General features: G+C 40.2%; 1 protein-coding gene across 1 annotated transcript in view; it reads right to left on the bottom strand.

Annotated features, from left to right (window-relative positions):
* Window positions 1–14,594, bottom strand: part of tbck (TBC1 domain containing kinase) — a 39,550-nt gene extending 24,956 nt beyond the window's left edge. Inside the window, exons 1-22 of the mRNA XM_018684142.2 lie at window positions 14,447–14,594; window positions 13,902–14,112; window positions 13,083–13,155; window positions 12,632–12,746; window positions 12,455–12,528; window positions 11,700–11,841; window positions 11,533–11,593; window positions 11,385–11,446; window positions 10,639–10,700; window positions 10,172–10,320; window positions 9,568–9,706; window positions 9,362–9,461; window positions 8,635–8,684; window positions 8,376–8,505; window positions 8,073–8,171; window positions 7,920–7,982; window positions 7,681–7,807; window positions 7,373–7,423; window positions 7,207–7,290; window positions 6,150–6,235; window positions 4,084–4,120; window positions 310–471 (exon numbers count right to left, since the gene is read on the bottom strand). Of these exons, the coding sequence (XP_018539658.1) occupies window positions 310–471; window positions 4,084–4,120; window positions 6,150–6,235; window positions 7,207–7,290; window positions 7,373–7,423; window positions 7,681–7,807; window positions 7,920–7,982; window positions 8,073–8,171; window positions 8,376–8,505; window positions 8,635–8,684; window positions 9,362–9,461; window positions 9,568–9,706; window positions 10,172–10,320; window positions 10,639–10,700; window positions 11,385–11,446; window positions 11,533–11,593; window positions 11,700–11,841; window positions 12,455–12,528; window positions 12,632–12,746; window positions 13,083–13,155; window positions 13,902–14,112; window positions 14,447–14,473 (2,104 nt within the window). The 5' untranslated portion in view covers window positions 14,474–14,594. The remainder of the gene's footprint in view (window positions 1–309; window positions 472–4,083; window positions 4,121–6,149; window positions 6,236–7,206; window positions 7,291–7,372; window positions 7,424–7,680; window positions 7,808–7,919; window positions 7,983–8,072; window positions 8,172–8,375; window positions 8,506–8,634; window positions 8,685–9,361; window positions 9,462–9,567; window positions 9,707–10,171; window positions 10,321–10,638; window positions 10,701–11,384; window positions 11,447–11,532; window positions 11,594–11,699; window positions 11,842–12,454; window positions 12,529–12,631; window positions 12,747–13,082; window positions 13,156–13,901; window positions 14,113–14,446) is intronic.
* Between the last annotated feature and the right edge of the window lie 130 nt (window positions 14,595–14,724).

Raw genomic sequence — 14,724 nt, 5'->3', positions numbered from 1 at the left:
CTTTGAGGATATCATTAACTCAGACACATCAGCACACATTAGTACTCTGAGGACGGAATACTGTATCCTGCAAATACAAGTTTCTGATACAGATGGACGACCTTCGAGTCAGGTTTAGGGAAGGCAGAAAAAAATATTTTAGTGTGATTTTCATTTGTTTATATCCATGGCGGTAGTACTGCTAAATGCATGCAGAAAGTAAATAAGCTCTTTGTTTATTATCAAGTAACATTTGGCCTTGCCTGAGTACCTTAGAGTAGAACGAGACAGTGAATATACAAAGATGTAAATACCAGCTCATATTCCCACCTGGCAGGTCAGAGAAGAGCAGGATGCACTCATTGAAGCCGTTCGCCAGGAGACGATCCCTGAGCTGCTGCAATATGGCCACACCGATACAGAAGGGGAAAGAGGAGTTACCCAGCAGCAGCGTGTCCCACAGGTGGAAGATCTTGTGCAGTGGAAACACATCTGTTTGGCGGGCACAGAAATAAACACAATAAGGGAAGATTTTACAAAATGACAAAAAACAAGAGACAAATCCCTTGAGGGAGGCACAATAGGATCCTGCGAGCAGGACAATGGCATTCAACGTGCACACACTGAGAACTGGGGAATCGGTTTGTACATAATGAGAATGATTTGCATGTGCATAGCGCATTTACTTAACACGGCTCTATACGGCTTCAAAATGGGAAGCTCACTAAGAAAAACTGCGCATTGGCAAGGTTGCCTGGAGGGATATTTGATGTGAGGGAGGCAGCTGGGAAAATGTTTTTAGGTGGGTGTTGTTGTGGAAAAATGACAGGAAGAACATCAGGGGGCTGAGGAGCTTTAGAGCAAGGAACCTGCACAGGTTATTCTGAGCCAAGTAAAACCACATCCTGATAATACGTCCCACTGCAGTTATTATTTCAGTCATATTACTTTCAGTATTTGAAAATTTAATGTTTCCCCCCTATTGAGATTTATGCATGAGAACCAGCGCTGTCCACCTGTTTATATCATATGTGGGTTTGTTAACGTGGATGCGTGGCAGCAGACGTGTGTGTGGGCAGAGTGCAACTGTGGTGAGGCAGGCGGGGAGAGCAAGAGTGGTGAGAAAATGCCTTGGAGGGTCTGCACCACATTAGCAGTCAGATGAGCAGACTGGTGCATGTGAGTGACAGGCGGTGTGCCTGAGTGTGTGCATGTATGTGTGTGTGTGTGTGTGTGTGTGTGTGTGTGTGTGTGTGTGTGTGTGTGTGTGTGTATGTGTGAATGGAAGATGACCCTCTAACCTTGTCTCATATTGGATTGGGGACATTAGCAGTCAGAGGGGCACACCTCCTGAATACTGGACTCGCACTTCGCCTCAGGGGGAGGATAAGGGGTAAAAGGGTCACACCTCACACCCTCTACCCCAGGACTGGTTTCTGTGTGAGTGTGTATGTGTGTTTAACTCAAGATTGTAACATCCCACTGCATAGTGCAGGGTTCAGATAAATCAATTGATGCAGTAGAGATTAATTTGGCTTCAATTAATGTAAATCACATATTCTGTCTGTTAGAGTCTGCAGACTATAAACTTCTAATGTGACTCTCCAAAATTATATTAAGAAGACAAAAAGTTATTCAAACAGTTGTACTGTATGATGGGGCTGCACCTACAAGACACAGAGGTTAATTGCATATAATTTAATTTGTAACAATGATCTGTGACCCCCGTTAATATGCTCGTATTTCAGAGCTCCAACTGTGAACGATAAAAGTGTAATGCTGCCATCAACTGACAAACTGCATGCTGAGAAGCAGCCAAAATAAAACCTTTAAGTACCTCTCATGCAGCACACGGGGTGAAACAACTCATACACGATGCTCATGTTCAGATTTCCGCTGGTGAGCAAGAATACCTGCAATTATTGCTGGAGTCTATAATATGTCTTTGAGGACGTTCAAGGACAAAGGGTTTCTGTTAACACTCCTATTCAGTAATTCTGCTAAAACTACACAGAACTCAAATTTAATCAGTCAAACAGTTTTCAGTCTCAGATGGTACACAGCCAAAAAAATACTAAAATGCTCAGACTTTATTTGGCAAATTTACATTTTGAGCAAGAGCATGTAATCTGAATGTGTCTTTAACACATGGCCATCATCAATGTTTGAAAATTATCACAGAGCAGCAGGCGCCACCAATCACCATCATGGCGACAATGACCTGTTGCTCTAATGAGTGACATCTATACTAATGTTACCTAGATGACACTAAAGGTCCTTGTGACCTCCTCTGATATTTGTTACGATTGATTTTTAAAAAGCTTTTAAAATTCTGAAAGCAGTAGTGTTGTTTATTGTGACCCCTGCATCCTCTGAAAGTTCTATTAAAGATGAAAAGATTAATGAGTGGGATGTGGTCTGCAAAACACAATTTATGGCATTCTAGATGATAAAAATGAAGAAGTCTTTAAGAAGTATGGGCATCGTAAGTTATAAAAATACATCATGCCCTCCTCAAGGTTCTCCTGAGGAAAACAAGCTTGCCGATAAGTGTTGATGAATTTTTATAATGTATCAAATCCATATTTATGAAGGGGTTTTAACTTTTACCATCCTGGAATTGAATGCCTGGAATTGATTTTGTCTGCCACATCCTGCCCATGTATCTAGAAATACTGTGTTTTTTATTTTTTAATATCACCTCAAAAATCATTTCATGAACTGCAGGTTTGAACACATTAATTGTGCATTTTCAGCTGACTGTAAAATCGTGACAAAGTAGTCAATATTTTTGAACTAGCTGTGTGATAACAGCCAGCCCATCACCCACAAAGACTTTCATACTGTATTTCAAAAAATATCTGAAGCACAATTGGGTGTTATATTTCGACTTTGCTACATTGATAGTCTTAGTGAGTCACTACTTAGACGCAGGGAATGGTGCAGACTGGTCCATAGGGACCACAATAATAAGCCAGTAAAGTCTACAGCTCAGTTCTACCACTCTGTTTAATCACAGAGTCACAGAGACATGACTCCTGGAACAGACGTGTATCTGCATACAAAAGACCCTCACCTTTAAAAAAAAATACTATGTAATGTCCACCGTCCACCCCTGGCTGGCATTTGGGATTTTAGAAAAAGTCTCTTACGACGGTGGAATGCATCCACCGGTCCATGTGGTAAAAATCACAGCAGCATTAGATTACATGGGACTTATTTTACTTAATTTGATTAAAGAGCCGTCTCAAAATGATCCTGTAGTGAAACAAATACGCTATCTGACAGAAGTACTAGCAGCACAATGAACTTAAAGTATCAAAAGTAAAAGTACTCATTAAGCAGAACTGATCATTACTATTTAAGCATTAACACAGCATTAAAGCAGAATTTTGATGTTGTAGTTAGTCAGTGTAGAAGTAATTTTAACTTCCTTATGTACTTTTAGTAAGTTTAATGTAAATTTTATTACTAGATGATCATATTGTTTGTAAAAGTACAAGTAACTCAAAATCACTGAAGTACACAGTACTGGAGTAAATATACTGGTCTATTTTGTGTCACTGGTTTTAAAGCTTCTTAATTGCAAATTCATCTCTGTAAATCAACTAAATCTGAAATGTGAATTTGTCTCAGCGATCTCAACTGGACAGTCCATTCCATGATGTAGGCCGTGAGGCAGTTGGACGTTTTGGAAAGAGACAGTAACTAGGCCACAAGTTCATTTTTTACACACAGTATTTGTGATGAGAAACATTGCTGCGAGCAGTGGTCTTATCAGCTTCATGATGAGATTTTTTTAAATTTATTCAGATAAATACATGTTACAGATAAATAGAGATGTACTGGTAAACAAAATAAATAAAAGAAAGAAAGAAATCTGAAGCACTGTAGGACTGAGCAGTCGAGTCCTTTCCCTTCAGGACTTGAATTAATTAGCAGCTGGATTAAAGGTCACTAAGAGAAAAAAAAAAAAAAAACACAAAACCCACAAAAGCCACTGACCTTTTCACTCTCTTCTATTGATATTCTAATTGAAGGAGACTCAAAATACCCTCTGAAAGTTCTGAATTATGCTCAGTGGTACAAGGAAAAGATACTTACGTGTAAACATCGTCAGGAACCACGGAATAGCATAAAGCTGCATGGAAAACATAAAAAAAGAGCATTAATGAGATAATGTGACATTCATCTGTATGTAATATTCACTATGTCAAGCACTCGAATGAAATGAATGAACTGCTTTCTCACTGGGGAGATTTCTGTCTTTAAGAAAAACAGCACACATGGCTGCACATCTCTACGGCCTCTGAGAAACAGAAACGGCAATAAAGAGCAAACTGCTGAGTTTGGTTATTAGTCAATGGGGAGAAAGGTAACAATGAATCTCATTATACCAATCTTGTCATCCCTCCTTCCTCCCATCATCTCTCCTTTCTCACTCTCTCCGCTCTGTGCTTCCCCAGGAGGAAATGCATAAAATTGAAATTAAAGACCACACACGCACACACTCACTCTCTCTCTCACACACACACTCACACACATATACACAATCCACCATTAACCACCTGTTCGAACACCTGCCAATCGTTGGCCACTGTCACAGTGTCTGTGTAATATTCAGAAGCGCAGGGTCTAGAGCGGGAAAACTGGAGCTTATCTCAGCCAGTTAATTGATAGCTAATTGCAGGGGAGCTGGTGACTGTTCAGAGGACCTCTGCTGTGCCCAGGAGTGATGAGCAGGAGAGAGAAAGCCACCACTCTGCACTCCCAGTTCCAGCCTCAATCTCAAAAGCTCGGCAGCAGGACTGCGAGTCCAGCCAGATTGGATTAGGGTAGGTGTAAATGGCAGACCCAGGAGAGGAGAGGTGGCCAAATTGAAAATGGCCTGAATTAAACCACTGGCTACATGCAATCTGACTCTCTGCCTATGGCATTACTGGTGCAGAAACCTTGAACGATTACTTGTGGTTTTGCATTCTTACACAAGATTTGTCTTTTTTTTCCTCTTTCTTTTTTTTTTCTGAAAGACAAACTGTATTAAGCTAGCCATGTTTTGCTATGCATATATGAAAAATCTAATCCATTTCATACTACAGTGACATTCAGTCTTTCAGGGCAGACAGATTTATTGCCTCAGTAGAACAAGTTCAGTGTGTTCCTCTGAAGTTCACAGAGGAAAAAGGGATTTAAGGTCTGTTAAGTCTAATTACTGGGATTGACATCAAGCATGAAAGCTGTATCAACAAAGCTTGTCCCAATATTATCCTGGCCTAACAATGAAAACAGGCATACAAAGTCTCCTTTGAAAGGCAAGTCAATGCTGGTAGTACTGTACATAGAGTAAGTGTCAAGTCAGCATCATAAGACTATGCTCTTTGACGAGCCAAAAATACTGTAGGAGCTGGATATTGAATCACAAGGGGACATCTGTTCAAGGTGAGGTTTTGTTGTTAAAAAAAAAATAGCACCAACACCTACAGGCAACAAGGTTTGTGCAACAAGAATCTTCCCCAATGTCCTTTTTTCCCCTACGCACTTTAAATCATGACAGACAAGCACAGTTTGGTGCTTCTCTTGCACCACTTTAGAGAAGGAGCTGCGGCATCAGAAACTACAAGGGGGAGGAGGCTTAAGTCCCTGACTCCTCTGTGATAAAGACCCCACTTTTCATTAGGTAATGTCCCAGAGGCCAGTCTACAGGTGACACACATTCATCAGCGCACTAACTGAAACCCAAGAGAGACGGTGGCGACTTTAACCTTGTCACTGTCTGAGCAGAGCGGTAAGAAGGAAAGCGAAGGGCAGGAAGAGGTGGCACAGAGTAAGAGAAATAAGGTAAGTCTGGCAGAGGACAATCATTAAGTGTGCCTGCCAGACATTAGTCGCTGTATAAATCATCACCAGTGGACTATAGGGAGAACTTGACCCTGGCCACAAATTCTGGAAAGGAGGATGTGGAACAAAAAATGTCAATGACAATGAAAAGATATACATAGTGATCTATGGACGGTCATTTACTCTGCCCCTGCTGCAGAGGCAGAAACTGGAATAATTCCTAACTATCTTTGGCTTCCCATTAATGGTAAATGGAGTTATCCTACGTCGTCCTCCACTACTGTTTATTGTTGTCAGTTTGACAGGGGGCACTTGTACTCTTGATAACTTACGTCTGGGATGAAGCCAATCTCATTTAGATGGTTGCTTAGCTCCGGGTCATGGAAGGAAATCATTTGGGAGAAGACAGTCAAGTATTCTGAAACACAGGCAAAAGAGCAAAAGGTCTAAATAAAATCTAAAGTGCAACTTGTGCACTGTAGCCTGAGAGGAAGCACATTCAATTAAACAAAGACTCTAAACAGGATGCAAGAGGTATAAATAATGCTAATGAATGATGATTTATTAAACCAGCAACCATGTGTTTAAATCTGACGGGCTACTAGCTACCACATGAAAAGGAACTGTGGGGGAAAGTGGAGATTTAATGATTGTTATTTTTCTATTCTGTGGTCTGAATGATCAAAAGGAGTCAGAAACCCCAAAAAGTTGCAGGTAGACTGCTGGATCCACTGTGCAACCTTGGAAACTAACTTCAGAACACGCTGAACGGAGACTCACGCGACACAGTGCTGTGCTGCTGCCATTCTGCACACTGTAAGTCAACAAAGGAGCTCTGACCAGACAGATAAACATTAGCTAGCTCTCCAGGGCATCTAGCAGTGGAAAGAAATGATAATAGCCACATTGCCCACTGAGTTCAAGAGGTGGATGGTGTAGCTGTTTATCAGTCACGTAGGAATTGCTTGTGACATTTCTCTGCAGGCTTTTGCAGTTTCATTTGTTTCCCTATCTCTAAATGATGTGGCTCAGCTGCAAACTCCATTAAGACAGACTGAAATTAGTTTTCGCAGCTTAGGAACAACACGGAGCCAAAATTTAATCAACATTGAGCTGACGGCCTGATGCTCTGTGCCGGCAGATGTTAATTTGTTTTTGTACTTATCCGAATGCTCTGACCATGTTTAATACTTATTACTTAACTTGCAGTGGCAGTTGACTGCATTAGCTAAACAACACTGGATGTCTGAAGTGGAAACAAGTGGTATGGAAAAAAAGGAAGCAGGGTATGTCATTTATATTACAATCAGAAGAAAGAAAAAAATATTTTTAAGATCACAGTACTGTACCACTGTGCAGAGCTCTACAACAAGATGTTGTATATCTCACCTTGGATGACATGAGAGTTGTCCTTCAGGAAAAAGTTGTACAAGTATTTGGGGATGAACGCAGACATGCAGGCATACGCCAGGGCTGTGAGGAGAATGACATACGCATGAAAACACCGAGCAGTAACAGTAGGCTGCAACTTTTTTTATAAAGTTCAAAGTCTTACCTTCATTGTTGAAATTCAAGTATAGGAATGGAGCACAAAGTGAATCCAAGCCTGAAATGAAAAGAAAATCAAAATCAAAATCAGTTTATAACTTAACTTTGCTGTAAGGTCACATAGTGAAACCTGAGGGCAAAGATGGGAGTTTATAAGATGTGACATGACCACCATCTAGTGTCCAGTCAGGTAAAGCACAATAGGGAATGGAGCAAATAGGAAAAGAGAAAAAAAAGAAAAGAAAAAAAGGTGATCAAAACACGACAGAAAGATCAAGCAAGACAGTAAAACAGATTGACGGGGGATTGACTGACCCTGCCAGTACACCAGGTCAGGGTGAGAGACCACCCAGGCTTTCAACACACGCCTGAACTTGATGTGGCCCTGAGGAGATGACAGCAGCTCATCATACTGGTGGCAGCGTGGGATGTCCACCTCAATCTGTAAACACGCACCAAGAACACACACACACGGACAAAAAAAACCAAAAAACACTGTAAATAAGTGACTCAACATTTTATTCCTATGTACATTTAAAATGAAAAAAAGGTACCTGTCTGTCAGTTGGAATGGGAGTATCTTTGTCTATGGTCTCATATTTGGCTTGAATATCTCCCTGTGTGAAGAAAAAAAGATGAGTGTCCTTGCAAAACAAGGATAAACTATGCAACCTTCTTAACACACAACTGTACAATTTTTCTTATACCTCAATGCCCAGCAGCGCAGCCCAGGCCAATCCTCGAACAAGAGGGGGAATATCCACTCTGGCCTCTTTCCACACTAGGTTCTTCTTGTAAGGATAGGCCTGAAGACAAAACATGTTACAAAGAATATATCACCCAGCTTCAGTTTAAGAATTATAATGAACACAGGAAATAACATTTTAATTGAAACAAGCACCAGATTCAGACTCTGTAAGGCACTCTGCAGAATGTGTGTGTTATACACTTGCTACTTAAAGAACGTGCGTGTGTGTGTGTGTGTGTACGAATCTGTATGGAGCCCAGACCTTGAGCAGCCTGTCAAAGAGGATGATGCGGATGAGTTGGTACTCTGTGTCTCTCTCACGGATGATGAGTGGCAGCGTGACGGTGGCCGACAGCTCATTGCTGCTGTTGGACTGGGGCAGACTTGACTGTCTGTAGGAGGGAGGAGAAAAAAGGGGAGTGTGACATTACCCAGGCCAAAACAAATGACGGGGTGATGTGAAAAATAACGACAGGGGAAGAGAGGACGACAGCAGTGGGTTCAGGATGGAGATTGCTTACTCGTCTTCCAGGAGAGGGTAATAGGCTTCTCCTGCGACATCCTTCAGTCTCTGGATAAGGCACACAGAGAGGTAGAGATTAACAGAGGCTCAGCTTGTTGCAACAGCATCCCAAACATTTCACAAAAATAACTACATCAAACTTATACTGGATATGGCACTATTCTGTCAACAAGGGTGATAAACAAGCACTTACTTGATGCAAATAGTATCAAGGTTTATGAGTGCTGTGTTGCTGACGTAGCCTTTTCCTTTTGTTACAAACTGTGCTAAAGAGTTCTTGAGGGGAAGTCTGATTTTATAGTCAGGTTTAAGGCAGCAACTAATTAACAAATTTTCTCTATTAATTAATAAACCAATTGATTGCTTGGGGCTACAAACATCAGAAAACAATGAGAAATTGTGTCTATTCTTCAGATGTTATGTTTTGTCGACAACTATCCAGAAACCAAAGATATTCAGTTTACAGCAATGAGAAGAAAAAGCATCACATTCTCAAATATGAGAAACTAAAACCATCAAATATTTTTCATTTTTGCTTAAGAAATGACTGAGACATTTACTTTTTTAGTCCAGTCCTCTGAACAATGAATCAAGCTATTCTTTACTAACTTGCTAACTTCTCTTATTAGTATTTTAATTGTTTCTTATTCTAATTAGCACTGGTTGCAAAGTATCAATTTCTAACCTTAGACCTTCATTTACACAATATTGTACAAGTGTCTTACATTTCTGAGTTGGCACAGAGACAGTGTCACCGTCGTGTCGTCCAGCAAGAAACTGCGATCTCTGCCCTGGCCAAATGACTCCCCATCTTCCAGGACAAAACTAAAGAAAAAAAAGCAGAAAAAGAAAGACACATTTTACCATGTATGAGTATGAAATCAACTACCAAATGAGCCTGTGTGTGTGTGTGTGCTCAAGTATAACGTACTTGGGCAGTGTGCAGATTGGAGGTTTGGACTGTATGATCTCCTTAATGGTCAGCTCCTTCTCCAGGTCTCCCCCAGCCAGACACCACAGATGGTACACCTCATCTATGGCCCGCTCTGACAGGTAGTCTTCATCATCATCTGACAGGAAACACAAAACTGTAAACACCTCCCCACAGACACAGGTGGCGCTGGGTGATTTCTTTATTAGCAAGTCGAATCATGGCTTCAGGATATGTTCAGTCTTATAGTAGAGATGTGCTGTTTGGATCAAATTTTAAGAGAATTACACACATAAATTTCACTTATGAGATTTAACCTGGGCTGAACAGTTAAAACAAACACTATAAATGTATCCCCTATTCGCAAGACAGTCCCTGTGTCTTTCACAGCCACTGTTTATTTTTTAACTCTGTTTAATGTTAAGCAGGCTTGACATATAGTATAGTACAAGAGAAGTGCTTCTGTTTGCTATTATTATCAATATTTATACTGGCATGCCTAACTAAAGCTACTTCAAGATAATCAAATAAGCTTCAAGAACTTGTATTTTTAAGGTGATTAGTGTGTGTGTGTTGTCAGTGTGTGCAGACAGTCAGCGCAGACCTTTGCAAAGGTCACTTATGTCCTCTGGGAGCTCCAGATGTGCACAGCGTAGGGAGGAGGAGAACAAGCTAACAGGCTTCTGGAAGGGCGTATAGAGGCACGAGACCTCACTGAACACGGGGTCTCTCAGCAGCTCTGCAGGGGTCGGCCTGGAGGACGCATACAAAGACTTCATGGTCTTAACAGCAAAAACATCCAAAAAACATGACATGTACCTTTGAGATGTCATTTTGTAAAAAACTTGCTATTACTTGATATTAAACCTTTAGTCACACAAAAGCTGTTTATCACAGTTTCAGTCAATAACTTGTTTATTTTAGTATCACTTGTTGGTTTTAGCATGCTGGAATCCTCTCTGACGTGCACGCTGCATGACTTCTTCATAACATGCGTGACCAAAGTGTTTTGGAAAATACATGGCCAATGTCCTGCGACAGGATATGATATCCAACACAGAGTGTATTTACCTTTTGGATGGAAGAAAGGTCAAGCATTTCCTTAATAACTCCAGAACATTCTCAGGCAGCTCCTGCAAAAATAACTTTATTAGCTGCAGTATACAGACACAATACAGACAGATCCCACCTCAACTTTCAATTATCTCAAAGAGTCAAGAAAGCTTTGGAAGAGTTTAAAACCAACAGTGGGACTAGAAGTTTTCTGATCAGATATTTCACTTCTTTCTCACTTAAGATGATATCATCTTTATTTAATTTAACCCTGATGCATTGAGAAGTTTGGTATTATTGTTAAATAAAGATTTCCAAGATGCTGAGAAGTACTGTTTTGATATCTGCACCTGAACTTGAGTATTGCATTAAACACACATTATTAGTTACACACAGTTAAAACTAATGCTGTTGAATTGTTCTGGGTTATACTAACAGGGTTATAACAGGGTTATACTAATGGGCATTTCTATTATTTTGTCCACCCCATTTATACTGATGAGAGTAGGCTGAATAACAGAATCACCACTGAGTGTAACTTAATGTATACACCAATACTAACACTTTACAAACTGATACAAAGCACTTGTGCTTTACAGAGACTAAAGTATTCTTTTTTAATATAATATTGTGAGGGCAGTAGTGTGACCTAATGGATAAAGCTCTTAACTTACAAGACACCATTAAAATGACTATTAATTAAAAATACCTTCACTGAAGTATCTTATTAACTAGGATTTGGGCAGCCAATGATTTTTTAATACCTTTATTGTATCCAGGCAACCATGTTCCTCAGCAAGGACAGTGACAATGTCATCCATGCAACCTGAGAATGACAATATCACAGTGTAAGCTAAATTGAGCTTAAGAGTATTGCTGACTACTTAAAATAATTACGTCCTTTCCACTTACCCAAGGTTAGAATGAATTTCAATCTCTCGCTTATATCAATATTCTGCAGCAGTCGTCTACCCTGTAACAGATTCACAGAATGAAATTCATCCAAAACCCCAACAGTGTGAAAAAATCTAATATGAATGTCTTGTGCTTGTATAAAGCAGATTATGAGTGACTCTTACTGCACACAGTTCAAAGAGCAGCACCCCAAGAGACCAGACATCAGTCTTTGGCCCTGAGGGTAGAGGAGCCTCATCGTGTGAGGGGTCACTGGGGTGGAAAGAGCCCTGAGCGATCACCTCTGGAGCAAGGTATGATGGGTACCTGAGGTCAAGATCCCAGAGCAGATAAGGACATTACTCTTTCAGCCTCTGAATGACACTTAGTGTAATCACCTAGTTTCCTCCAGTTATCTAAACTGTGCTGATTCCACTTACACAATAACTAAGTAAATAACTGTAAAGTTACGATGTTGTTCTGTCATTAGGTGATGTAAATGCAGTTACTCCTACAAACAATCTGCATAACTGTTTGACCGTTACATTCTCTACATTTTCCATCCAGATGTTTTATTGAAAATCATGGGCATGTGCCATCATTCCTCTTTCCAATCTGCAAAAGGATATTACACAGAGATACTCGGTAGAACACAAAGGCCTTTGGATTAGGATAAAAGTCCAACGATCAGTTACAGTTCCTAAACCAGGAAGCTGATTTGATGCCCCAAAACCTGGTTTCTATGAAAAAGGATGGGCAATTATGCCTCAGTGTTCTGGTCAATTGCCTTTTTTTTCATGATCTGACTAACATCAAACAGATAGAAGTGAACCTTTGACCTTGAACAGACAGCTCACATAGCTCAGTCCAACCATTTGAAGAGTTCCAGAGAAGCTCTAATGAACCTTTCTCTGTGATGAATGAGGAGAAAAAGACATACCCAATGGGAAAATCTACGTCGGCCCCATGATCAGTCATGTGATAAAGGCCAAACTTCGCCAGCTTGACATTCCCCTGCAAAGAAAAAGTCCATCTTAGAGTGATTGTATTGCATTTAGGAAAATCACTTCATTTTCCTTCAAGTGGACAGACATTCAGACAAAAGTGGAAAGTGTACCTTGCAGTCCATCAGCACATTGTGTGCACTGAGGGCTCTGTGCACCATACCATGTTTGTTCATAAACTCCAGACCTTCAAGGACCTCAAACGCAATCTGCAGCACCTTCTCTGGGCTAACACAAACACAAACACAACTGTGTGTCAAACCTTTTTGAGAGTCAGGTGGTGACAGAGAAGAGATGTGTGAGAGAATGTATCTACATCTTAAACACTTAAGTGTGAGAAAGTCAAAGAGACTGTCGTTTTTATGTGAACCTAACCTCAGCCAGTAGATGGCAAGGTTAATGCATACAATTTCCCTTCCCACCACACACGATACAAAAAAATATATCAACAGTGGAAGGTTTAATGATAACTGCTCATTAGTCAAAGTGAAGGAACTTTGGGTTCATCACACGTACTCTGATTACGGCTGATTAATTAACAAAGATTTGTAATGATAACCTCACCTGGCAGTTTTCCCCTGTTTCTGGAAATCTCTTAAACTGCTCTCAAAGTGTTCAGCAACAACAATCAGCCGTTCTATAAAACAAAGAGAAGAAGTAACAGAAGTAAAGACACGCAAATGATATTTGTGTTTTTTGACACTGTGTCACAGAGATGTTGACTGAGACTTTATAGGAATTTTACAGGTTGTTGTGTAGTTGTGTTGAACAGCAAGAAACACAGTCCAACACTGTTGCTGTGTCCACCACTTGTAAATACAAAGCTTTAATGCAACTAACAATCATTTTCTTTATCGATTCATCTGCGGACTTATTTTATCAATTATTTGATTAAATGGTTTATCTATAAAATGTGAGAAAATTGTGAAAAAAAGCACTCTATAATTTGCCCCAGCCTGAGGTGTGTCTTTAAATGTTAAGTGTTTTATCTGACCAGGCATCAAATCCTAAAATTTGGGAGACTACAAACAGAAAATGTTGAATATTTTTTGCATAAAATAGACTAAAATGATCATTTGATTATCAAAATAGTTGCTGATTGATATTCTGTTGATCAACTAATCAACTAATCGTTGGAGCTCTAAATGTACCAACAACAAACTGATATAAACCACAGCAAACATGCAGTCAGAAGCTCAGAAAGACAGTTCCTGACTGCTCAAATAAAAGGCCAGGTATGTTTTGGATGAGTCCAGTGGGAGATCACATGAAGGACAGAATATCACTAACTGAAAATGAAATAATATGAAATGTGATTAAAAGGAAGACCAGGGTATAAAATGTAATTAGACCCATTACAAAGAGCAAGACAGAGAGTCGTACCGTGTTTCCCTCTGGAGATGTCCACATACTGGCAGAGTCTGGGATGAGTGATGGTCTTGAGGATCTGAAAGCGTCCTAGGATTTTGATGGAGTTGGGGGTGAGAGGGAGGCCATTGCTCCCACAAACATCATGAGGGAGAGCAGAGGCAAAGAAGGTGAAGGCCCCCAGCTGAGCATCTCTGAGGGGCCTCATCCTGCCACTGACGAAGCACTGAGAGCGAGACAGAGAGCCTTCATTACAGTGTATGAATAATATGTGATGATAACGGCATATTAGCATTCAGCTTCTTATTTATTCCATTCAGTGTCAGACAGGAAGTTAATAACATTAAGTGTTTAGTTAAAGCTTCTACATGTGTTAACGCTGCCTGAGGCAAAGACCATCATTAAGGCATGTGACTGGTTAACACAACATATCTATACCATGTAGTTGAGATGTGCAGTACCAAACAAACAAACGGTGTCTATAAAGCTAAGTTATGAATATAATTGCCTTATTACCAATGATGTAATGTACATTGCCTCCGATAAATGTATCTACTCACGTTTACCAGGAAGGCAGGCAAATTCATGTCGATATAATGAACCTGAAATGATTATTAAAATGTTTTTTTAAATGAAATCCCTTCCTGCCTCCGCGATGTGATGGGAACAGCTGAGTGAACGTGATCGATGACGTCAACTTTGTGCGACAAAGTAGTGCTTGTAAAAGACGCTTTCTAAGCACAAAACTACGCAAATCAGTCAAAAACATGTGTCGGTAAAGTTGCTCTTGAGTTAATTTTTCGTATTTTCTGATACAAAGTTTCTCGTTGATTCTAGT

The sequence above is a fragment of the Lates calcarifer genome, linkage group LG5 (assembly GCF_001640805.2).
Source record: "Lates calcarifer isolate ASB-BC8 linkage group LG5, TLL_Latcal_v3, whole genome shotgun sequence".
Taxonomy (NCBI): domain Eukaryota; kingdom Metazoa; phylum Chordata; class Actinopteri; family Centropomidae; genus Lates; species Lates calcarifer.
This window is presented reverse-complemented; position numbering and strand designations above follow the sequence as displayed.